Source organism: Capra hircus, chromosome 8 (genome assembly GCF_001704415.2).
Source record: "Capra hircus breed San Clemente chromosome 8, ASM170441v1, whole genome shotgun sequence".
NCBI classification, from domain to species: Eukaryota; Metazoa; Chordata; class Mammalia; order Artiodactyla; family Bovidae; genus Capra; species Capra hircus.
The window spans coordinates 50,659,756-50,686,133 of NC_030815.1; the positions used below are offsets into that span (position 1 = coordinate 50,659,756).

The 26,378-nt window shown below is 40.1% G+C and overlaps 1 protein-coding gene across 5 annotated transcripts in view; it reads right to left on the bottom strand.

Annotated features, from left to right (window-relative positions):
- TRPM6 (transient receptor potential cation channel subfamily M member 6) overlaps positions 1–26,378 on the bottom strand; it is a 120,182-nt gene that overhangs the window by 10,236 nt on the left and 83,568 nt on the right. For all 5 annotated transcript variants that reach the window (XM_018052073.1, XM_018052074.1, XM_018052071.1 and 2 more), the window contains 11 exons: positions 20,742–21,874; positions 20,486–20,598; positions 18,397–18,520; positions 16,049–16,140; positions 14,037–14,095; positions 12,492–12,517; positions 10,939–10,989; positions 9,404–9,469; positions 7,342–7,628; positions 6,869–6,951; positions 5,933–6,138 (listed from right to left, as the gene is read on the bottom strand). In XM_018052073.1, the coding sequence (XP_017907562.1) occupies positions 5,933–6,138; positions 6,869–6,951; positions 7,342–7,628; positions 9,404–9,469; positions 10,939–10,989; positions 12,492–12,517; positions 14,037–14,095; positions 16,049–16,140; positions 18,397–18,520; positions 20,486–20,598; positions 20,742–21,874 (2,240 nt within the window). The remainder of the gene's footprint in view (positions 1–5,932; positions 6,139–6,868; positions 6,952–7,341; positions 7,629–9,403; positions 9,470–10,938; positions 10,990–12,491; positions 12,518–14,036; positions 14,096–16,048; positions 16,141–18,396; positions 18,521–20,485; positions 20,599–20,741; positions 21,875–26,378) is intronic.

Here is a 26,378-nt window from a genome sequence, read left to right on the forward strand (position 1 = left end):
TTAAAACAAACATTTATCAAAACAGGTATCAACATCAAAGTGAATCTCTGTTATTAAATGCAAGTGGTGGTGAGACTGACTTCCAGTGGGAGCATTTTCACAAGTGAGCCAGTCAGACGGGTTGAGTGTACCACGTGGGCATAAGCCAGCAATTTCTGAGACCATACTCTAATCAGCACTGGTTCTCTTGGCTTGGAGGAGACCAATCTCTTGGGAAATCTACTTAAAATCATATAAAATGTAAAACATTATTATGTGTTTCTATTTGGTTAAAAAAAAAACATGTTTCTAACAACTATTTTAAAAAAGAAAGGTTTTTATCATGTTCTATACTTTACCACGTTCTATAAAATATGCTGACACCTTTCTCAGGAAAATGTAATCTTTATAATTTATAGACCATTCCCCTGAGAAACCGACATCCTTAGGAAAATAACCTGTTTTAAGTGTGTGGGGGGGTGAAGGTTGGGGTTCCAACTTTTTTTGTATCATAATACTCTGTCAGCCTGATGAAGTTAAGGGAACCCCTTCTCAGAATAATGTTTTAAAATGCATAATTTGAATATGTAAGATTATAAAGGAAACCACGATATTGAAATACAGTGATTAAAATATTTTTAAAATAGTTTTGCAATACATGTGCTTCTTTATCAGCACATTAGCTAACAGGATCAAGCACAAACCTAGTAACACTATAACATTCAAGTAATAAAAATACAATCTGTATTTTGAGAAAAATATTTGTATTTGCCATGTTAACATCTGTAACTGCTATTGCAAACAGTCATGGGTACTGCTAATCCCACTGTGGTTTGTTGTCTCCATTATAATTGAAGGAAATGATAACTTTCAGCTATAGGTTAGTGTAAAGGTATAACTTTAATTTGTTTTTTCATCAAAGTTCACAGACCCTCAGACTTCTACCCAGGGACCCTTTAAGAACCCCTAGCTTAGAATCTCTCTGGGCACTGATTCTGAATAGAAAAGGGAAAATAAGTCTGAAACATAGGCTCACGCGGAAGTATGCAAATGTGCTTTCCTTTTTAAAGAAAAAGTCATAGGAAGAACATGGGCTCTTTATAGTTTTCTCACTACAGATATAAGAAGAAACAGCATAGCAGGACCCTAACCATATAGCAAACATGCAGTAAATAAAAAAACAACTTTGTTTAACTATTTTAGTAAATAAACAGCAGTATGCAGTAAACAAACAAACAGACATCCCATGTATGACCCACAGAGAGGGAAGGCCACAAATCCTTCACACGTTTAAGCTCAGACCTGATTTTATGCCTACAGCTTCCAGCAAGGATGAAAGCTTTAGGCTGATGTCTGAGCAAATTGTAAATTTAAGTTGGAGATATGCACAGTAATGAAAGAATTGGGGAAAGGGGGACTATATAGGGGGAAAAAAGTCTACCAAAATCATACCAGCTTCCATTTATTTTCAGTCTTGTAACCTGTTAAATAGGAAGAAGTCAAAGGGTCCGGGTCTCACTCACATCCTCATCACCCTCTAGCTGTATAATCTGGACACGTTTTTTAATCTCTCTGTGTCTCAGCTGTATCATCTGAAAGTGTGAATAATCATGGGACTTATCCTGTAGGTTACTGAGAAGATTACATGAACCAGCATATACTAACTGCTTAGCAAAACAGAAGAAGGTGAAACATGTCGACTGCTCTTTTTAGTGTCTTTGTTCTATCAAGGGACTTCCCTGGTGGCTCAGCGGTAGAGAATCTGCCGGCCAATGCAGGAGATACAGGAAGACCCTCTGGAGGAGGAAATGGCTACCCACTCCAGTATTCTTGCCTGGGAAATCCCATGGACAGAGGAGCCTGGCAGGCTACAGTCCATGGGGTCACAAAAGGAGTCAGACACAACTGAGCAACTAAACAACAATTCTATCAAAAGCCCTTGTTAATAAAATTCTATTTTCTTACCACTGGTAAAACCAGGCTCTAATGATCTCACTTTCCTGAGGTACCGTTTCCTAATGAACAGAACCTCCTCTAAGACTGAGGGTGAAGAGTATCCACAAACCTCTACATCCCTAAACCCAATCTGACAGCTCAAAGCTTAACTACTAAACACATCTGTTGAGACCCATGAATGGCAGAAGGGGGACTGCAGTGAGTGAAAAACAGAAAGCAGCTCAGAGAACCAATTATGCTGTGCCACCACGCCCACTCCGCCTCTCCCAGCTACCCAGGAGGCACTTGATAGGCACACCTTAACACAGGTGCCTATCCTACCCACACACACTGTGTGTGCGTGTGAGTCGATCAGTCATGTCCACCTCTTTGGGACCCCATGGACTGCAGCCTGCCAAGCTCCTATGTCCATGGGATTCTCCGGTCAAGAATACTAGAGAGGGTTGCCATTCCCTTCTCCAGGGGATCTTCCCAACCCAGGGATCAAACCCAGGTCTCCTGCATGGCAGGCAGATTCTTTACTGTCTGAGCTACCAGGGAAGCCCACCCACACGCCTAGATATCTGGAAAATGTGAAAGAAAATAAAACATTTTAACATCTAAAAATTCCAGTGGTATCTCTTTACTGGCATTAACAGATTATATGCCCATGTACAGGCAACACATAGCACACCCTTATGAGAAACTCAGAGACTTACATTCTGATCCCAGCCGCTTTGGGATACATCAGTGAACTTCCATATCTATGGAAAGAAGTTACTGCCCTTGTAGCAGCAGAATGTACCATGATGATGCTGCGGTTAAGGCTGACTTATACTGAAAATTGCTTTGTTGAATAAAAAATCAATAGCCCCCAAAGTTCTTTGTGTCGAGCCTTAAAAAAAAAAATGCCACAGACCACTGTAATTTTAAATACAATTGTTTTTCATTCCTATTGCTGGAAATAAAATATCGGATTTCATGTGTAATAATGATGATTCAGGCTCTCACATGTAGGGTTTTTAAAGAGAATGAGATTGGAATACTACAGTATCATTACAAGTGATCAGAAATTAGTCAAGCCTCCATAGATAAACCTATGGCCATTTCATGTTGATGTTTGGCAGAAACCAACACTATATTGTAGAGCAATTATCCTTTAATTTAAAAAAATAAATTTAATTATACCAAAAAGAAGGAAAAAAAAAGAAATTGGTCAAGCCTCTCCCTAAATTCAGCTTCCTGGCCTGATGTGGCAGCTGCTGAGTTATGACTGGCACTCTCTGGGATAAAATAAAGAGAAGAAAAGAAGAAACTGAAACAATAAATGGGCAGAGTATTTCTCATTCCTTCTTTCCCTCAAAGCAAGAGGGAGCCACAACAAGCTGATCAGGGCTTCGTTCTACAAAGGCAGAAGCTGGGATGTCCTTTAAGTTACCACCAGGACTACGCAGTTAAGAGGAGACTGCCCACAACTGAAGAGTAACTGCCATGTTAACAAGCCACACAGAGATTAACCCTGAAAACAACTGCATTTGCTGTGTCGGGAACTTGCCTCATTTCGGCCCCTGAACAACCCTGTGAATTAAGTGCATGACATGATTTATCCCAATTACCAACGAAGAAGTGGAACTCAAAGTGGTTGCCCTCTCGTCACGCAGCTAATTCATGGTGGAGCCAGGAGTCGGCCCCAGCACCATGACTTCAGAACTTCTCCTAACTGTGGCTGACTACTGGCCTTTCAGTCTCCACTCCCTGCCACCCAGACAATGCACATTGTCTCTCCAAAGACTAGAAATACTACACAATTAAATATAAAACATAACTGAACTGAAAACTTGTTATCATATTTAAAGACTACATTCTGTTCTCCCATTTTTCCTTTCCAACCTGGTTTGAGTTAAATATATTAATGCACATAAGCCTTTAGCCAAGTACTTGACACAAAATAACTAGGAAATGTTAGCTAGTAGCAGCAGTATTATAACTGCTTATAATTACTATTATAGGATTCACATTCTTCCATAAATTCAGGGCTAAACAATTGGCAAAACACTCCAAAAAGTATCTCAATTTCTTCATGCTCATTCTATGATGTCCATTCTTCCCTTCTTTGAAGGTCAGTGTTTTGACATAGTTTATTTGGAGTGGCCTATTTCTGCAGTTCACATAATTGCCCAGCGAAAAAATAAAGTTAATTCCTTTTTCCCCCCAAGACTATCAATGCAGTATTTGTTCTGTTTAATGTCACTTTGGACTACTAAGAGACATAAAAATCCCCAAACATAAACATCATTAAACAAAAACCTATTCAAGTGGAATACAAAACACACTGAAGAGTCATCATTAATTCCTTAAAGTTTTTCTTTGGTTGTTTTTTGGTTTGTTTTTTACTTTTTAAACATCTCCACCCAAACCTCAAAGCACAGACATTCAAGTACAGATGAAAACAATCAACCTTTCCCCAACATGAGCTACAAAAGCAGATGCCTAGGGCATCAGTGTGCTGGGTTTACATGGATCATGTACTTGCTGGCTTAAAACTGAATCATCTTGACTGTTTTAACTTTGTTTATATTGCTTCTTAAAATATTGTGTTTGAGGGTTAGAAATATAACTCAACCTTGTGAGCAGCACAGATATGAAAGGACAGAAGGACTTATGTGTCATTTGAACTTATGTGTCACACAGACACATCCTTGAGCACACGGCACAAATTTCAATCAAAATGGGTTTGCAGTCTTAGCGGACATTGCTCACAATGCCTGCTCATCTCACGAGGATTGCCTGCTCATCTCATCTGTCTCCAGCCTTCAAGCCTGGTTTTGGCATAGAATCCCAGGTCTGGAGAAATGGAAAAGTCAGAGAGGACAAGAAAGAGACCAGATTTTTAAAATAAATAAATAAATAAAAGGAATCAGAACATGGTAATATTCTTATGGATCTGAAACTTACAAAGAAATAAAAGACAGACAGTGACAAAGAAAGAGCATGGATGATCAAACCAGCTTAAGCCTGCATCCTGGCTCCCTCTTAGGTAACTGTGCAACCTTGGGCAAGTTATTTAAACTTTCAGGACATAAATTCCCCATAATATCTACCTCGAGGTGCTGCTTCTGGGATTAAATGAGATAACTTCTATGAAAGTTCCTGGGCTAAATCCCTTATTTGAAACCAAAGCCCCAGTCAGTGAGCCCAGGGACTAAACTTTGACCTTAATACACATCTCCTTCTGTCCCTTCAAGGAAAGCCTGCTAGAGATACTTTGTTTCGTGCTGCAGGATTATAAGTCACATGTGAGGTATTGCTAGTAGACAGATGCACTGATCAAAGTCTTCCGTTAAATAACAGTGCACTGTGTTGCCTGTCCCAGACCAAGTCTGTACTTTGCTGTATCAAGGTACCTAGCAAAGAGAGCAAGCTAAATTATAAACTGCTAAAGTACTGAGCCCGAAATCATGAAAAGTGACCAGAATTGCAACTTTTCTATACATATTAATGCATGCCTAAGTGTTATTGTGAACTTAAGTCCAAAGAAAAGCCATAAAACTAGAAATCTGGTACAAAAATCATGCTCCCCTTTAGATTAACATTTAGATAACTTTAAGTTCTAGGCCGATAATCACCTGCCTATATCATCTGCTCCTGATCATCACTGTACAATGTCTCTGACATAAATGGCCCTACCATGTTTCAAAGCTAGACAGAGCAACTCCATACATGACCTATCCTGGTTCTCACATGATCTCTCAGGATACCTGCCTGATTCTACCCACTTAGGACAGTTCCACAAACAGTAAATAAATTCAGAAAACAGATACCATCTTCTGTTTTCAAATTAAAAAAAAAAAAAGTACGTACTGCCAAGGAATGTCTCCACTGGAAGATCTTAACTGTGACTTTAAGAAAGAGCTAGGGGCAAATGTAGGTGACAATGACAAGGAGAAAGCAATCCTTGGTCCATGTTTCCTGAACTTTGCCTCATGCTTGTTCTATCATATCCTCAGCTATCAATCACCTTGCAAATCTAAAACCAGCAGCTCTCCCCGAGTATACTCATAGGTCCAGTGAGAGAAAGCCAACATCAGCTCCTCCAAGGTGTTGTTGGGGGCAATTTCATCACCGTTGTTGTTATTGTACTTCCGGAACTCCCCCGTCATATACTTCTCAATGGTCAACCACTGCTGGGCTGAATGGCAGTAAATTAAGAAAACTTCCAGGAACCTATGAGGAGGGAAAAGAGGTCACTGTTTTCGCACCAGGCAGCAAAGGCAGGAGTTATATTACTGAACAGAGAACAACAGAGATGTCCTAGCTTGACTGAGTAGCCCCTGCCTTTCTACCGAAAAAAATGTGATGCAAAGATTCGGAGCTTTCCCCACGCTCACCCACCTCCCTGCTCTTCGAGGAACTCTTAGGAGTATTGGATTCAACTTTCCTTGCCTTGCTCTGTGAAGTTCCTTGTAAATGGAACAATAAAACTTTACTGTAAGTCCTCAGCACTGAACTATGATCTGTGTTGCTAAGTGAATCCAAGTGCATGGAAACACTCAGGTGAAAGTAATAAGCGTTCATTCCTTTAAAGTTCCTAATTTTTATAAGATAATTAGGAGAGGAAACTATGCTTACAATATAAGTGTTTTCCTGCCATAATGTTTCTGGATATTAGTAACAACACCCAAGATCTGCCTGCTTTCATAATCGAGAGGTTAGTCATGGCCTCTGCTTGATCTGCTCTTTTCCACTCACGTAAATTCAGTGATTTAAACCAAACATCCCTGGGATGTCTACTTCTCTTTTTACTGTCTCCAAGAACGATCTAAAGAAGAAAACAAAATTAAGCTCATGGGGAACTTCCCCATGAGTCTGGTATTTCTTGGGACCAACAGGGGTACAATGAAATAGACAAAAATCCCTACTTAAGATGGAGGGCCAGGTGCCAATATTTCCTCACCTTGGAGTGTAAGGAATGGTTTGTGGTTTTACTTGGTTGAAGGTATAGATCAGTTTTTGAGCAGCTCTTTGTTGTTGAATTTCCTGCAAAATAAGGAGCATTGACAAAAATATTGGTTTACTACCACATGCCTGCTAATGAATGATCACAGAATTACTAGAGGCCTCCCGGGTGTGATTTTTAGCCTTACTCAGCTTCCATCACTACCCACTCCAAAAGTAAAAGCTAAAAATAATAAAATACCATCACCTCCAAATACTGGAGTGGATAGCTTTTTCCCTTCTCCAGAGGATATTCCCAACCCAGGAACTGAAGCAGGGTTTTCTGCATTGCAGGCAGATTCTTTACCAACTGAGCTATCAGGGAAGCCCCAATTTCAAGATCTCTTGGGTTGAAGTAATGGCCTTCAACCAGGCCAGAGCCAGATTCCCTTTCTTCGACCTGTCCATCTGGGCTCTAGGTCTCTGACTCACCCTAAGGCAAAGATGAAGCACAGTACTCTCCTGGAAGATTTCGTGCCATGTCTGCACAACCTCAGGAAGAAAGGACTTCACAATGAAAACCTGCCCTGGCTTGAGGATGTCATCCTCAGACCAGGTGCTAATGACTCTCATGGCTTTGCGAAGGCCACCATCCATCTCCTCTTGGGACAACACCTGGATCATAGCAGATCTCCCCCGCTGGGACCAAGAAGACATGCTTTTATCCAGATTCAAGGGGGAACTCTCCTCCAGCCTGTAGACTGTTACTTCTTCTCCTGCTGCAAGGAGAAATGCAGGGGAGGGGTTCAATGAGACTCATGTCTGTGACATGAATGGCCTCCTAAATATCAACTCAGAAGAATCGATTCAGTTTTCCAAAGGATCAGAGGGGAATGGGAATTGCATCTGTTCAGGGTCAGGTATAGACAGCTGGCTGTATCGGAGTCCAGTAAAGAGGGAGAGGAAAAATGAACAAGGTGTTAGATGTCACTTAAGAATTAAGTTGTTCTTATTATAGATTATAGCTAGATGAAAATAAAATCAGATTATCAAGGCTGTGCTTCTTTTGTTAAAGGCAAGTACTCTTACAGAGACAGTTTAAACCCCGTGTTTATTATCATCCCCCTTAGGAGCTGTTTTAGACTGTTGTTTTTTTTTTTCCCCAACTGTCCCTTCCCTGACATTTTAATACCAAAGATATACTGTATATCTCTTTATAAACTCTGAGTGTGTGTGTATCTGTGCTTTACACACGAAAATAAAAATATGTTTTTGCTCCCTTGGGGGTGATATTACCCCACTGAGACGGGTTAAAGTTACAAGCAAAGTCATACCCCAGAACCTTTCCCTCCTTTCTTTGTGCCTTTGGACAAGTTATGTAAAGCCTCACTTTGCTCATCAGTAAAATGGACTCTTATTGAAAGAGTCACTTCGTTAGGTGGTTATAAAAATTAACTATGGTAACGCGGCTAATGTGAAGCAGACTCGCAGTTACAAACCCAATCCCACTTTAAAGATTTTACACCCACATGTTCTCTAACTGCTCTGCAGCTTCCACTTGTAGGCTGTTGAACAGGGAGCCATTCTTATGGGGCCTAGCCTCCACCTAATATAGTGTGCAATGCTTCCTGACAGAGGTAACATACTACATAAAACTTCTGTCCGGCCTGTGTTCTTATACCTCAGTTTCAAATAGCTTTTCTTATAAAACACTGTACTGGTTTACAAAGGAAAGAATCTATTTGATCACTCCTGCATTTAATTGCTTACCAAAGAACATGTCTAGGTAACACTTAGTAACATCCTTTTGAATATTTATTCTTGGTGCCCAGATAAATGGCACTGGAGATCTCTTTAGAGTTCTAAATATCTAGAGGATTTAGAACAAAGCTACTGAGTTGTACAACCAGTTGTGGAGCCAAGTGGAAGGAGAAGGCATTTGCATCAACGATCAGAAGCCACCTGATCTGTCCTTATGTGAAGGATGTGAGAAAATCAAGATCAAGGACAGTGCAGGGACCCTTGTTATGTTGTCAATTGGCAGGACAGAGAAATGCTGGTAGCCTTGGCTAACATGAGTGTGTTTTTCTTTACTACTCCAGCCTTTAAAAATCACGTTTGCTCTCTGAGCTAAGAGCAATTAGTTTACATGAAACAAAACAAACAAAAAGCAATATACCAAGCATTTCTCTTCAGATGTCTGTTAGCTTCTTCCGTATTGACATTTAATGCTTTCTCCTCTGTTTATTAGGTATGACTGGTAGGTTCTTTTCTATTCTACTTTTTCCAGCCTTAAATCAGTGAATGCCAGGTGCAACAGTATTGCTTTTTCCCTCAACTGCTACTCATTATAGTCCTGTCCCCATAGTATATTAGGTTTTGAGCCTAGATACCAGCCAGTTAATAAGAGTTTCCATTTTAGGAAACTAATATTGCTAAACTGCGACCATGGGTAAAAGAATATCTGCAACTGAAATTATGCAAAATGTTCGATTCACTCAGATGTTTTGCCTTTGCCCTGGCACAACCTCAAGAAGGTAGAAATGGCACTCACCAAACAGTTGGATTGGTGTAAATGGTATGGTCTGAGAAAGCCTCATTAAATTGTTCCTTTCAATGGCTGCAAACAAAAGCAGATTTACTATTTTAAGTACGCATCAGTGGGCTGAATTTATAGAAAGACTCCCCCCATCAATATACTCATATAATGCTACAATATTTTACTTTGAAGACCTTTATTTGTTCCTTTATCAAAAACAGTATCTATAATACAGTATTTAAAATAAACTACGCCTTAAGCAGGAAGGATATCCCAGTTTTAGTAACAGATTACATAAGATTATCTAGTAAGTCCTGAGCTAGGGTTGTCACCTACACCCTCCTGAATAGCAAATACCACACTAATCCATACATATGTGGAACTTGCTTTTAAAGAGCATTTTAATCTGTGGTCTTCATTCTCTGGTTTCTCTTTTCCAGATCAAATCTAGTGCAAAGTGGGCTGTGGGGACATCTACTGTTGATTTTTCAGAGTTCATTTTCTTTTCCCAGAGAAAGCTAAAAACTAATTTTAATTAGAAGCAAGTGATCTGAATTTTCCTGTTAAGAGCTGTATCCTAACAGATCAGAATCAATGTCAGTTACAGTGTTCCTCACCAGACTTTCTTCAGCTGACAGCTGGAGTCAAAATAACAGATTACTGCTGAGCTGAAACACTCAGTTATGAGAGCCCGGAATGTGGAGTCTGAAATCCACTGAAACACTATTCACTACAGAGGAAAATTCAGGATAAGGTAGCCTACTACCAAACCCTGAACACATGACCTTGATATAATAATAATGGTAATTATCACACCAATACACTTGTACTCTTGTACCCAGCTTTAAGAGTGTATAAAAAGTTCACTCGTGTAGTATCTAATCCAATGCTGAGAGCAATGATACCCAAAAGACCACCCAATGGCATTAGTCCAGTTGGTTGTTACGTTACTTTGCATTTCAAAGGGTTTCCTTTATTCTCAACTAGCCTTTTGGCAGATTGCTCCTCAGGAAGGGCAAGTACAATTATTCCCACTTTGAAAGAAAGACTACTGAATCACTGTGAAGCGATGTTGCTTAAGAGAGTCAAGACCCTTGACGTCTTGTTTAATAACATCCCTTAAGGTGTCTTTGTTGAACATCCCCTGTGGGGCTGGCATTCATTCAGTGGTTATGTTCACTGAGGGCCCAATAAGGGTACAAAACCCCTCCTTAGAGAACCAGCCCCGGGCCTGTCTCCTCCCCAGTCCAAAACACAAAGATCTCTGGTTTTGATCTTGTAAGGAATTTTCAGATCTCAAGGTCATCTTTCGCTTTTACAATTTGGAACTTACCAATACAAACATTTTTTTTTTTTTCTAATCCAAAACTTCTTAAATCCTAACAACTTGTTTTCCCAAGTTAAGAAACCTGAATATGCTCTCATCAGAGTAAACAACTTTTCAAGTTGGAGCCATATCAACACCACAAATTCATTAATGCTTTTGTTTCCAAATGCAGTCTCACAGACATTTAGTTCCATTGATATGTCCACGTGTACATGCATCCTACCTGAATAATGATGGTGAGGCTCTGGAGGGCTTTTTAAGGAGTCTGAGATTTCTGAAATTACAGAGAAGATTGACATTTTAATTACTAGGCTGAAGATAAATACATACTTATGAATATATTGCCTTCAAAGTTATTATTGAACAGGTTAATCAGAATGGCTTCTCAGTTTTCGAAAAAGATTGCCTAATATCCTTTAACCACATTATCGTGCATGGTATCCTGACAGCTTCCAATCATCAATGCAATATCTCCAAATATATTTATATAGGGAATTGAAGAAAGACAGGTAATATTAGCCTCAAAGATGTATTTCCTCTGAACAAATTACACCTCTGGGTTGCAGAAGGCACGCAGCTGCCCATCACATTTCACGACATCCCAGAAGCACAATTCTCTGAGCTCCCTGCCAAGATGCAGTGCCCACATAAAGACGTTATTAATATCAAGTTATTAGCAGACTACTTCACTGACTTAAAAATGACAACAAAATGATGAAAACATATTAAGAGGTACATATCAGAAACGAAGGAGGTGGAAGGGAAGGTGACAGCAAGGGATTTGTGTGGTTACAGAAGGACTGTGTGCTGGGAATACCTCTTGCAAGTTCAACTGGTTCTCTTCTATCTGCTCAAGTCCTAAATTACAAGGCTCAAGAGAAATCCTTTCCAACAGTTTCGCCATTTCATAAAGTCAGAATTAAAGTGGAGAACTTTGGTCTCGTGGTGGTAACTACTTTATACTTTGTAGAATAAGCAGCGTAATGAGTCCAGTTTCACAGATGTCTCTGGCTTTTTGCTGCTGCATAAGCAAAGGAATAAAACTCCCTCCCTTTGGGGGTGCTGGGTAAAAGGTAAGATCATCAGAAAAGACTGTTCCTTTCTGGAATAACACTGTTTCAGTTAATTTGGAGGTAAGGAGCGGGAGTGGCAGTCTGAAAGCCAGGTAAAATCAAGAAAAGGATTATTTTTTTCTTTTGTACATGACAAATTTTTTGTAGGTGGAGAAGGAATCAACTGCAAAGGATGTACTGAAAACACAAGAAATTGAGATGGAACAAGGCCACAGAAGAGGAAGGTTTCTGATCTGTATCAAGGGGTCAAGAAGACAGAAAGGGGTAACATCTGAAAGTGGTTATAGAGTGGTTTTGGTGAGGGAGGTGTCTCACCGAAGCAGGCTTGGTCCTACTTAGCCACTTGGGGCACAGAGTCCCACTGAAGCCACAAAGAAAAGATCTATATACAATCTCATGAGTCCTTACTGGGCAATGTGTTAAAACATCACAGTAAGAGTTGTCAAGCAGTCTAAATGAGCTCAGTGACTATATTCTTACTCACTGGAAAATCATGGTTGAAAATTGGTTACTCCAAAAAATTTTAAACCAGATATCAGTCCTGACTTATCTGGGGAAAGACATTCAAAAACTTTCTACTTTTCTACCAAATTTGCTACTCTGTATAGTAGACAAAAACCACAAACAGGATTTCAAGAACTAAAAATCTCAGCAGGAGCATAAACCTCACCAATAATAATAAGAAAAAATTAGAAAAACTTACTGTTAACTCCATTTGAACTTCTCAACCTGTTTGAAAAATTAAAGTTGTTTAGATAATGCTTAAATTTTTCACTGATCAAAGATAGAAAAAGTGCACGAAACAGTAAATAATAGAGAGACTATAAGCATATATGTATATACATATGTATATATTACTGTAAAGGAAGCCTATCAGTTACATCTGGCCCCTACTTTTAGAGAAACAGTTTACAGCCCTACAATTATTTTCATAGAAAAACGAGTGCCAGATATGCATGTAAGTCATTTACTGTGTATGCCCTAAGCTAACTGAAAAGCAGTTGTTGCTTTTTGTTTTTAATTAGCTGTGTGATCACACAACATATATAAGATTTAACTGTATTTGTATTCTTCTGGATCAATTAAACGAAAAGGTTCCTGAACTATGCAAAGTAGATGCCTACAAATGAGTCTATGAATGTCTCTGGACAAGCCTACAAATCAGTTTCATTAGCCCACGTGATCCCTAAATGTTCAAGGCTGAAATTAGCTCTCTTTAAATGGTTACGTGCCCTGCTCAAGTGCACAAGTGGCCATGGGCAAGTCAAAATAAGTGCATTCAAAGAATATCTCCAGAACGTAAGGTCCTTGGGGAAGAAAGTACAATTACAATTATTGTTTAATTTCATGCTGCAATAACCCACCACTCTGCATGAGCACAAACTACTGAACCTTTGGGAGAAGAAAGACATGTGCACATTAATTCTAGAGGCAGGCTTGCACAGAGAGACCTTGATGGGAGCTTCAGAGAAAAGGCCATCTCAAACACAGCTGACTGCCAGCTGACCATTATATTCCACCTGCCTGACATCAATGACCCCTTTGTAGAGTACAGATGCTTTTGAATTCTGCTCCTTTGGCTATAAGAATAGTCAATTTGATGATATAACTGGAAAGGTCCATAAAACACTATAAACAAAATAGAATAATCTGCCTGGTTGCTGTTCAAATATTCTCTGAATAATAAAAATCCAGGAGTCTCAAGTGTACAAAAATGTGAGTGCTCTATCTGCTCTCTCTAGCCCTGTCCTCCTGTCTCATACCTTCTCAAATTGTTACTGCTTTGATGAACACTTAGGATGTTAGGGAGAAACCAGAAAGATCCATCTTAGAAACATTTGGGGGAAAAAACACTAAGGGAAAGAACTATCTAGGTCTTCACTCTAAGTCTTTTTTTCAGTCAAGACAGATTTATTCCTAATTTTTAATGCAAATTTCACATCAGAAAAGATATGATACTTATTATTTCATATGTGCTTTTTTGACCCAATTAAAACACAAAATGGTTAATTTGCTGCAATAGCACATGTTTCATTATATTCTTAAAAGGCACTAAGGTGAGATTTTGTTGCCAAAAACAGGAAAACTAGGAGAATAAATAATCGTCATTCTTGCAAAAAAAAATATTGTTGTTGGACACACTTCTCTTTTTCTCCTTTTCTGACCCAATTAAACCTTGGTTCCCAGTCCAGTTTAAAAAAGAAAAGAAGCCAAAGATGCTTAAAGACAGACATTCAGAAATACTCACTGAGACTTCCTATTGACTGTGGTGCTCCTGGAATCCCACAAAGAGCTTTTGGTAAGATCCTGAGCAGAGGGGAAAGATCATTACATGCTCACCCAGCTTTCTCCCACCTCAAGCTTCCAACAACACATTTGCAAAACACACTCCTTGGAGGATATGGTTGTTTTCTTTTCCCTTCCTCTAGTTCAATATTTCTTTTACTAAGTATCAAAACTCAAGCTGGAAAGATGAATAATGTTCACACAATATATGAGTAACTCACTGTGGTGACCAGCTTTAACAGAAAGTATTTTATGGGGACATCAAAGAGAAACTGTAATATATAATGGATTTTACAAAACTGAGAGTGAACATATAACATCTGTTTTGAACTATGGTGTTGGAGAAGATTCTTGAGAGTCCCTTGGACTGTTAGGAGATCCAACCAGTCCATTCTGAAGGAGATCAACCCTGGGATTTCTTTGGAAGGAATGATGCTAAAGCTGAAACTCCAGTACTTTGGCCACCTCATGCGAAGAGTTGACTCATTGGAAAAGACTCTGATGCTGGAAGGGATTAGGGGGCAGGAGGAGAAGGGGACGAGAGAGGATGAGATGGCTGCATGGCATCACGGACTCGATGGACGTGAATCTGAGTGAACTCTGGGAGATGGTGATGAACAGGGAGGCCTGGTGTGCTGCGATTCATGGGGTCGCAAAGAGTCAGACACGACTGAGCGACTGAACTGAACTGAATTGAAGGATGTGAAAGAAGGCATGAACGTCAAAGTTGACAGGAATCATTGATCATTATATTGTTATACTCAATCATCAGATCATTGTTTCAGTTAATGATTATTCAGAAAGTTACCTTGGAGATATCTCATTCTATTTCTATTTAGATTCAAATTATTTCTTAAAATCTAGTATACTCCCAGCACTGTGTGTGCGTGCATGCTCAGCTGTTCAGTCGTGTAAGACTCTTTACCACCCCATGGACTGTAGCCCGCCAGGTTCCTCGGTCCATGGAATTCTCCAGTCAAGAATACTGGAATGGGTAGTCATTCCCTTCTCCTGGGAATCTTCCCAACCTAGGAATCGAACCCTGCATTGCAGGTGGATTCTTTACCATCTGAGTCACCAGGGAAGCCACTCCAAGCATTACTCTGGGCATTTGCACTAGTGTTATTTTTGTTATCCACTATTAAACTGGTAAGGATGGCATTAACCCCATTTTAGAGATGCAGCTAATGAAGCTCATAAGGTTAATTGATATGTATAACTTTGAAACCTAGGAAGTGGAAGAGCCAGGATTTGATAGGGCAGACAGGTGCCCTAACTACTTTCAAGGAGTATTCTGTTTCACAGATTACATTCCTATAAGAACATCTGAGGTTGTTAGTATATTTTTATATAGGTGATTTGTATACACTTTCCAAGGTCATAGAGGTAATATTCAAACAAAGATCAAAATTATATTGGGGGGGTGGTTAGGTGGTGGCTAGTCTAACTATATCATGCTTCCCCCATGGTGGCAGGCAATAAAACAAGCACATATTTGCAGACAGAAAGAAAAACAGACTGAAAAATCAGTATTGAAGAAACACTCAAGGTCCTTTACTCTGAAATGTACAAATCCCCTCCAACACATCTACAAAGAAGTTGGCTTAGCCAACTAACCACACTAAGTGAGACATTAACTATTATAAGATAAACCATTCCATCCCTGGAAAGCTGCAGAAGGTAAAAATTCCTTCTCAAATCAGGCTGAAACCTGTCTCCCAATAATTTGTATATGTTGTTTTTTTAGCTCTACCTCTGAAAAGTGTATTAGAGGTATTTTTCTTCCATATGGCAACTTTTATATATTTGAAAACAGTGTCAAAAATTCCTAAACTTTTTCTCATTCATGCTAAAATGCTCAGGATAAGTTATTGGATGGATAAATAGCAAAAAAGAGAACAACAAAGAAAGAATAAAGTGGGAGGAGAGGGGGTGAAAACTGAGCTTTTAAAATGTCAGATAAAATGCTTTCACCTCTTGAGACTGCCTTCCATAATCACTGACTTGTATAGGATGTCGTTCAGCTTCTTTAGTTTTCATTTTCTGATATATGTAAGATTCTAGACCTTGTTAAAAGGAAGGAAAAAATTAGAGAATACATGAAAATGTGTTATATGTGAATCATAGTTACAAATAAAAGATCTCAACACTGTATGTTAAGTCACTTCAGTCGTGTCCGACTCTGTGCAACCCCATAGACAGCAGCCCACCAGGCTCCCATATCCCTGGGATTCGCCAGGCGAGAACACTGGAGTGGGTTGCCATTTCCTTCTCCAATGCATGAAAGTGAAAAATGAAAGTGAAGTCACTCAGTTGTGTCCGACTCTTAGCGACCCATGGACTGCAGCCCACCAGGCTCCTCCATCCATGCGATTTTCCAGGCAAGAGTACTGGAGTGGGGTGCCATTGCCTTCTCTGTTCAACACTGTGCATTTATCTAAATTGGAATATACTTTTCTTTTCTCTTTTAGGCAAGTTTTACCAAGATTCCTTTGTCCTTTTTACTCAAGTGGTTAAAAGCTATTTACCCCATTTCTATTCTTCCATAGTTACCCTTATTTTTATAACAATTAATACTACTCTATCAAAGAATTATCCATACCCTATCTTCCTCTAAAACACCTTTAGTAATTTTCACTTTCCTCTGAACCTTGTCATCCATGCTTTATTCAAAATACATGAATTTTGAGATTCAAATTGTTAGTAATTCTTCCTTAATAGCAGAATCAAGCATTATTGTAGGCTATTTTAAAAAAAAGACAAAATCAAACTAAGAAAAAAGAAAGAAAAGAATGCCAGCAAATAGTTTTAATTTTTAGCCTTTTCTTTAAAAAACTTAACAAGGATCATTATTATTAATATTTTTTATACCTGGTATTTACAAAGTTACTGGCATATAGTAGGCAATCAATAATAATTTAATAAATATTTGGTTGGATTAATTCTGAGAAAAATACTTATTAAAAGTCCCTGGCTAAAAGTAGTTGTTATTTTTTCCTACTATTTGGTGCTGGAAAAAAAATATATATATACAGGAAATACAAAAAAAGCTACTGAAAAAAATCAATAGTTTAACAATACTATATAGTGGCTAAGATAATAGATCTTAAAAGTTCTCATCACAAGAAAAAATAATTGTTAACTATAGGTGGTGATGGATGTTAATTTATTGTGCTACTAGTTTTGCAACATAGACATACATCTAATCATTATGTTGTATATCTAAAACTAATACATGTACCTTAAGTTTAGTACTTCAAATAATTTTAAATATTTATGAGTTGCTAACCACATAGTCCCTTCTGTTTAAAAATTAGTAAGGGTCTCATTATCAAATGTAAGAGGTTCAATGTTCAGTTCGTTGCTACCTATTCTCTTCATATGTCCTCAACGTATCTGTCCAGGCTTATTTCACAGTCTACGCTGAGCTCACAGTCTTCATTCCTAGCTCACCGATCTGTCTTCTATCCTCTACAAACATCATTACTATTAAGTTTAAGGGAATCTTGCCGATGGAATAAACACTATATGGGAGCAGTTGTAAATAACCAACTACTGCTGAGTTCTGTGTGAGGGCCCATACCAGCGTCACCTGAACTTTAAAGAATATATAACACTGGACAACTCACCCCATAAGTCAGACTAAATGAATACTCCTTGATGCAGATTCAACCGCTCTGAATAGGAGACTATCTACATTTTAATTAATTTTAATTTTTCTTTTCTGAATTCTGACAATTATCCCATTAAGCAAATGCAAATTGCATCTCTTTCATAAAAACTAAAAGTAGAAAAGAGCTATTTTTCTAAGAAAGTGTGGCCCCTTCTCATTCTCTCACCTCCACTTGAGAGAACAGCAGGGACCCCCACTGCTCTAAAGACCATAGCCTGAGGAAACCACCAGGGTTTGGGTAATTCAATACAGTATACTAACACATATATATGGAATTTAGAAAGATGGTAATGATAACCCTGTATGCGAGACAGCAAAAGAGACACAGATGTGTAGAATGGACTTTTGGACTCTGTGGGAGAGGGAGAGGTGGGATGATTTGGGAGAATGGCATTGAAACATGTATACTACCATGTAAGAAACAAATCACCAGTCTATGTTCGATACAGGATACAGGATGCTTGGGGCTGGTGCACGGGGATGATCCAGAGAGATGATATGGGGTGGGAGGTGGGAGGGGGGTTCAGGATTGGGAACTCATGTACACCCGTGGCTGATTCATGTCAATGTATGGTAAAACCAATACAGTATTGTAAAGCAAAATAAAGTAATAATAGAAATTTAAAAAAAAATGCAGACTGTCACATACTTATCTGATTAAATTTGGACACTGGAATCCAGTTCTTGCTGCCCTTCTGTGCTCCTGAGATCTTATTATCTCCAGGCTCTGGGTTCAATTGGTCACTTTGAGAGCAGGTGTTGACTGTTATGACCTGGAAAGAAAGATACTTGTTGGAACAGAGTGACATTAATCTGAATAGATTCCAAATCACAGTAATCACTGACATGAGTTTGAGTAAACTCTGGGAGATGGTGAAGGACAGTGAAATCTGTTGTGCTGTCCATCCTAAAGTCCATCCCAGTCCATCCTAAAGGAGATCAGTCCTGGGTGTTCATTGGAAGGACTGATGTTAAAGCTGAAACTCCAATACTTTGACCACCTGATGCGAAGAGCTGACTCACTGGAAAAGACTCTGATGCTGGGAAAGATTGAGGGCAGGAGGAGAAGGGGACGACAGAGGATGAGATGGTTGGATGGCATCATCGACTCGATGGACATGGGTTTGGGTGGACTCTAGGAGTTGGTGATGGACAGGGAGGCCTGGAGTGCTGCAGTTCATGGGATCACAATGAGTCAGACACAACTGAGCAACTGAACTGAGAACTGAGTGAGGTCTGGTGTGCTGCAGTCCGTGGGGTTGCAAAGAGTTGGATACAATTGAGCAACAGAACAACAACTGCATGTTGAAGAACAGTGGTTGTTAATATTGGCTGCACATTAAAATCACCTGGGAAGTGTTAAACTTCCATCACTCATGCTGGCAGGACACAAGCATCCATGTGACTTTCCTATTTGCAGTCATGACTGAGAACGAGGGTGGGCAGCAGGGTTTCTCAAACTTGAGTGCGTATCAGTATCACCCAGGACTGTGTTAAACCCACAGATTGCTGGGTCCCACCCTCAGCATCTGTGTGTGATTCAGTAGGTCTGTGTGTGTGTGGTAAGTCCCTTCAGTCGTTTATGACTCTTTGTAACCCCCTGGACTGTAGCCCGCCAGGTCCCACTATCTATGGGATTTTCCAAGCAAGAACACTGGAGCTGCCATGCCCTCCTCCAGGGGATCTGTCCAACGCAGGGATCCTACCTGCGCCTCATATGTTTCCTATGATTGGGAGGTGGGTTCTTTACCATTAGCGCCACCTGGGAAGCCCTTAGTAGGTCTGAGGAGAGGGCAAATTTGAATCTCTTAAGTTTTCAGGTAATGCTGATGGGAGACCACAGTTTAAGAACCACTGGTATAAAGCGAAACAACAAAAACATAAGGGTCTGAAAGAACTGGTTAGAATTCTATCCCTGTCACTCAGAAACTACATGAACTGGGCCAGTCACCTCGTGTCTATGAGCTCCGTTCCCTTCATCGTTAAAATAACAGGGAGCTAACAATAATGGCTGCCTCGTGTGCTTCCCAGGGGCAGAGAAGAAACGAGATAAACTGACAAACTACAAGATAACAAAAAGAAAGTTATTAGTACTTGAGCTCAGTTAATACTTCTTAGTTTAACTCTGGCCATTTTAGAACACAATTCTAAACTCATATTTTATGGGATCCCAGCAACTCTGCATGTTCCCTGAAGGAAGCCATTCTTTATGGATGTTAAGTCTCCTTTAAAAGGTGATTTTGCACTAGTCACTATGGAAAGGCACGTGAAACCACTGTGAGATACCACTGTACACTCACTGACATGCTAAAATCAAAAAGACTGAGCCTACTAAGGACTGGCAAGGACGTGGACCACTGGAACTCTCATAAACCACTACTCATAAACTGGTGGCAATCTAAGTTTCTTCTAAAATTAAGCAAATACTTACCATATGACTTTACTATTCTACTCCTAGTTACCAAAGAGAAATGAAAACACATGTCCACACAAAGACTCGTACACAAATGTTCTTAACAGCTTAAGTGGAATAGCCAAAAACTGAAAATAACACAAAAGTCCTTCAACTTATGAGTTGATAAATGAATTGTTGCAAATCAGCTCTGCTGACTCTTAAGATTTACATCTCCATTCCTTCTAGGACGGTGTTATTTTGTGTACTTGGCACTTTAGAATAAAGAGAAATCAAGCTAAGATAGGATACTACCTCAGTGGCCAAAAACATAAAAGGCACTTACTGGCACCTGTAGTCCTTGCGTTTTCTTCTTCTTCTTCGACAGTTTCCTATCCTTGGTTAGCATTTTTGTTTTGATCCATTTTGACTGTCCTATTTCTGAGAATTTTGATAGATCTGTAAGGGAAATGATTTACATGAGACAATAAGGACAGTATGTGGAACCATTTTGTTTCACAGGTAAGACTGAGAGAATGGAGAGAATGAGAATGGGAGCAATGTGAGAATTTAATCTTGGTTTTGAAATGTTTACTTCTTACTTTTAATCTTAGGGATCTTCAACTTCTCCTCCTTGTGTAATCTCGAGCTCTGATTCCCAGTGAAGGGCTTGTCTTTCCGAAGCAGACTGATTCGAAAGGATGTGTTTGGCTGGAGCCGTGGAAGTGCTTCTGAGCAATTGCTCTGGGCCAGTCTTGCCGAGTTATCAGACAGGGATCTGCCCCGGATCTGCCTCTGGCCGTGTTCACTCTGTCTGGAGTCATGGTTACAAGAGGAGGCCACGCTGATTTGACAGTGTTTCTTGGTGCTAAACACACCAGTTTCATCACCTTCTGAAAATGCCCAGTTCACATATCCACCTCCAGGTTGCATGCTCATGACTTGGGAAGGGAGGGAGGCCACTCTCGTGGGTCCAGGTGTGCAAATCAAAGTGGGGAGCACTTGATCCCCCTCGTCTGGTCTGGCTGGTATCTGAGCAAGTGACTCACACTGCTCCTTGGTTTCCACCATGGGGCCCTGGGCTGAGACACCCGGGGTCTGCCACATCAGATGAACAGGGACCTCAGTCTGGCTGACATGTTTAGTTGTCAGCCCATCTGTACCTGCTTCCACAGATGGTCTGGACAGAGGCAAGTCAGTTTTTGCAGGGTAAGAAACTTGTTCTAGATAAGAAGGGACCAGGAGATATTGGCCATACTTTGAGTGTGCTTGTCTGTTCAGCATCACCCCAGAAGCAACTACATGATTTTGTGTTTCTTGTTCTCCTTGCTCATCTCTTACATTTGAAGCCTCTTGATGTGTAATCTCAAGCAAGGGCCCTTTCTGCCCTCGTGGAGGATACCAGCCTCTGGCCAGGCTCCGCAGCAAAGAAGGGGGCATGCTATAACACTGATACTTCTTCTTCTCAGAGAGTGGCATGCTGCCCAGAACCTCTGCACAGATGACATTGCTCCAGCTGTGGGGAAGTTTTCTACAAGTAGAATGCTTTCTGTTGGCCAGGAGAGCCTCATCTTCTTGTAAGGTGTCAACAGCAGAAAGGACTTTTAAGGTATCCACTGTCAGGGCAGAGAGATCCTGCAGGTGTCCCACCTGGCTGTCCAACGACAATAAGGAGTCCTTTATGAAAGACACCTTTTCATTCATTTCTTTCAGCTGGAAATACATCTCGGTAACCCTAAGGGTAAAGGGAGGGAGAAAACCAATAAATGCAGTAAGCTGATGGGAACTGGCCTTCCTCTCTTCCTGCTCTGCTTCCATCTCTAGGTGGCTGCCCAGCCTACGCGGCTTCCCTATGTTGGGTCTGTCTTCTGCCTTCTTCTCTATCCAGTAGGTACTCATCCCAGGTGCTCTCACCCACTCCTGTAATTCCCACTATCACCAGAAAAAGGAAAATTAAAAATTGCATTTCTGGCCCTTATTCCTCTCCAGTATTTCAGAACGACATTTCCAGCTTCTACTAGTTATCCTTCCAATCATCTCATCAATCAGCCTATTTGCACTCATTAACGTATTCATTAACTTCCATGACAAACATTTAAAATATCTCCTATTGTCAAGCGCTGTGCTATTTTGGTAGACAAGGGAAATCCTGAGGATGAAACCGGAAGGATAGGAATAGAGTCAATAATAAAAATCATAATTAGAAAATGTTTATAGATCTTTTAAAATAAAATTCCATGTCTACAGTATAAACAAGCATCCCAGGTTTCAAACAAAGCCCATTTTAAGAAACCTACAATCAGAGGAAGCCTGAGGCAATTCTTGCGTGATTTTGAATACTTGAACCCCAAATCATGATATTGAACCAGTGGTTCAAGTAAAAGCAGCATCAGACACCATCAGTTATGCAAGTACAAAAGTACATTGCAAGCAGAGCCAAATTAAATTTAACAATTGATTTCATTCAGAGAATTAGAAAGAATAAAGAAAATATATCTATGTCTATCTCTGTTATATGGGTATAGGTTTTGTTTTGTGTACCCCCAAAAAAAAGATAGAAATCCTAACCCCCAGTATTCCTAGAACGTGACTTTATTTGAAAGGAGGGCCTTTACAGAGGTAATCAAGTTAAAATACGGTCATTAAAGTATACCATAAACCTGTATAATTCATATTCTTATAAAAAGGGGAAATTTGGACATAGAGGGAGGAAAATGTGAGACAACTACCTTCTGCCTGGAGTGGTGCATCTGCAAACTAAGGAACACCAAGGGCTGTCCGCAAGCAAGAGAAGCTAGAAGGGGTGAGGAAGGACTCTCCCCTGGAGTCACGCTTAGAGAAAGCATGGACCTGCAAGCGGCGTAATTTTGGACTTCTAGCCTCCAGAACTGTGAGAGGACAAATTTCTATTGTTGTGAGACACGCAAATTTTTGGTACTTTGTTAGGTGTGCATGCATGCGTGATAAGTCACTTCAGTTGTGTCTCACTTGCTACGACCCTATGGACTGTAGCCTGCCAGGCTCCTCTATCCATGAGATTCTCCAGTCAAGAATACTGACATGGGTTGTCACGCCCTCCTCCAGGACATCTTCCCAACCCAGGGATTGAACCAAGGTCACTTATGTCTCCTGCATTGGCAGGCAGGTTCTTTACCACTAGTACCACCTGGGAAGCCCTTTGTTATGGCAGCCCAGGAAATTAATACAGTTATGACATTTTTCTTTCTTTCCTTTTTTCCTCTGTTTCATTCTTTACTTTGCAGAAAGGAGTATACTTTCCAATTTCTCAATACTAAAAATCTTTGATAAACAGAAATAAAGTGAAAAGTAGCAAGGGAGGGAATATAGTCAACAGTTTCATGACTCATATCACCATACACAGAAATAAAAAATTGTCCCCACTCTTGTTTGGGGGCTGGGAGAAGAGCTTGGCACTCGGTTCTAGGAAGCACTTTCCAGAATAGTGTCAGATGTCCCCTCTCTAGAATATATTCCAGGTCACATGGATTGAGAAATCCTCCCCTTCTTTCTGGAATCTTTGCAGATAGAAATGAAAGAGTAAAGGGGGTCGTACTTTCCATTTTTATTATCATCTAGGTGGGTGGAGCCCTCTCTTGCTTCAACTTCTATAACTCAATAGAGCCTTAGTAAAGGCTTCCTGACCTTCTGGAACCTGTAAAACTAGAGTTGGCAAGGATGATGAAGAAAAGAGCACAAAATATATGTGTATTCACTTCCAAATATGCTTCATTAGAGCCTCTCCATCTAGCACACTGTTTCATCTAATTCAAAAACAGTACAGTCCGAACAACAGTAATGGAGACTCATTAAGTTCCATTAGCAGCAGCCCCATCAAAAGGATACAATAGACACCAACAAGTATTCAGAGCCACAGGTAATCTGCTACAATAGAGACTGTTAGGCAAATAACCTGGTCACCCTCACATCAGGTCCTCTTGCTTTCATAGGCACTTCTTTTCTAAAGCTCAATGTCCTATGAAACATATTTTAATTATATTTCTCAACCACGATCTACATTAATCAAGTCTTTCAGTCATTCTGACATGGAAAAGAAATTCTCATAATTTTTGTTTCTTCTGTGCAAGGTCAGAAAGTGAGGGGGAGACCAGGATGGTTACTGTTTCACTGTGGGTCTCTGGACTAGATATTGTAAACTGAAATTATAGAAAGTATTATTATAATCATCATGATAATCACAGTGTTCCTGAGCGCTCATTATGTGCCAGACGTTATACATTATTTTATTTAATCCACATGACCACCCTATAAGGTAGGCATTCTACTATCCCTTCATGAATATAGGTCACATTACCCATCATATGGTCAGTGAAAGAGTGAGGCTTCAAAGCCAAAGCGTGCAACTCCATATTCAATGGCATTAACCACTGCCCTCCAGCACGTCTCAGCAACTCAGCAAGGATCCAAGCAAAGTCCTACTGGGGTCCTAGAGTCCCACGAAGGATGAATGATTTGCACCCACATTTTCCATGCCTGGAGTTGTTCACAAATGTTTCTCAGTAAGATACCATGATAAAACGATGATGGGGCTTGCTCAAGCTATAACTCTGCTGAATTACATTGCTCAATGTGATCTTTTTTTTAAGATGCAGCACTTTCCAAATATAATGTAACCAAACATGCTTACTATGGAAAAATCCCTAGTTAACAACTTATTCCATAGAACAGAGAGAGAAAACACTGGCTTACATCGCTAGGGACAAAAAGTAGCCAGCATTCCAAATAGAGAAAGTAAAATATAAAACAGACTTTATATGTTCTCTTTCCACCTTTACAATTCCCCTAACTCTGTAAGGATACAGATAATCTCTTCTTCAGAGGCAGGCAAACATACAAATGTCTTCCTAATGTCTTTTCCCTCCCTCTTCAAACTACTGCTCAGTTACTGCCAGAAAATATTCTTCCCTCCCTGGGAGCTCAGACAGTAAAGAATCTGCCTGCAAGGCAGGAGACCTGGGATTGATCCCTGGGTCAGGAAGATCCCCTGGAGGAGGAAATGACTACCCACCCCAGTATTCTTGCCTGGAGAATGCCATGAAGAGAGGGGCCTAGTGGGCTACAGTCCATGGGGTCACAAAGAGTTAGACACAACTGAGCAACTAACACTTTCATAACGACCTCAATAAGACCACCGTGTAAAAAGAGGGCTCGTGAAATAGCTCTATCAAAGAGGAAATTTGATCAATTGTGTTTTGAAATTAAATTAGGGCTTCATAATCAAATACTAAAGCTTTTGAAAGCATCTAAAATATTTTTCAGAAGCTACTTACCCATCTACCATCTAATCCTTCTCTACTCAAATACCAAGAAAAAACTGAAGAAAAGGTAATAGCATATGATGACTATTGGTGTTCAGTTTACTATTGTTACTATCATCAAGATTCACTCTGTATTCACTTGACTCATGACACTGCCTTCTCCTAGTTTTCATTATTCTCGTCTGACCAATTCTTTTCAGTCTTCTCCACGAGCTCCTCTTCCTCAGCCCATGACACAGGTGTTGACACCTCTCAGGGTGAGACCCACTGAGTCTGCTCACTACACTTGCTTCCTGAGCATAAGCACTTCCTCTCTCATAGTTTTCTTTTCCTACAATAGGCAGGTGACTACCAAATTTCCTATTCAAATTTTGCCCTTCGGGCTCCAGAGCCATATATATAAAGCCTTCCAGACATCTCTGGCTAAATATGCCACTAGAATCTCAGGCTCAACAAACTTAAACCTCATTGCTTCTACCCGCTGCCGCAGTCTCTGCCATGCATCTGGTATTCCTTATCTATCCCTGAGGTGCCACCTTTCACCTCATTACCCTGCCTTAGATACTATTCGTCCTGGACTCCATCTACTCCCTTATCACCACATCCAATCCTTAACTCATCTCATGAATTCTCTTCTCTAAATATGTCTTTATTTATCCTCTCTGCTATGCCCTATACGTTTGTGTCCCCACCCAAAATTCATATGTTGAAACATTAATCTTCAAAAGTGATGGTATTGGTACATGTGGCTTTTGGGAGGTGATTAGGTCATGAGGATGAAGCCCTCATGAGTGGGATTAACGCTCTATTTTATAAAAGAGATTCCACAGAGCTCCTTAGCGCCTTCTACCACATAAAGCAACAGAAGTTTGTAACCCAAACAGGGCCTTCACCTGACCATCCTCACACCCTGATCTCAGACTTCCAGCTTCCAGAACTATT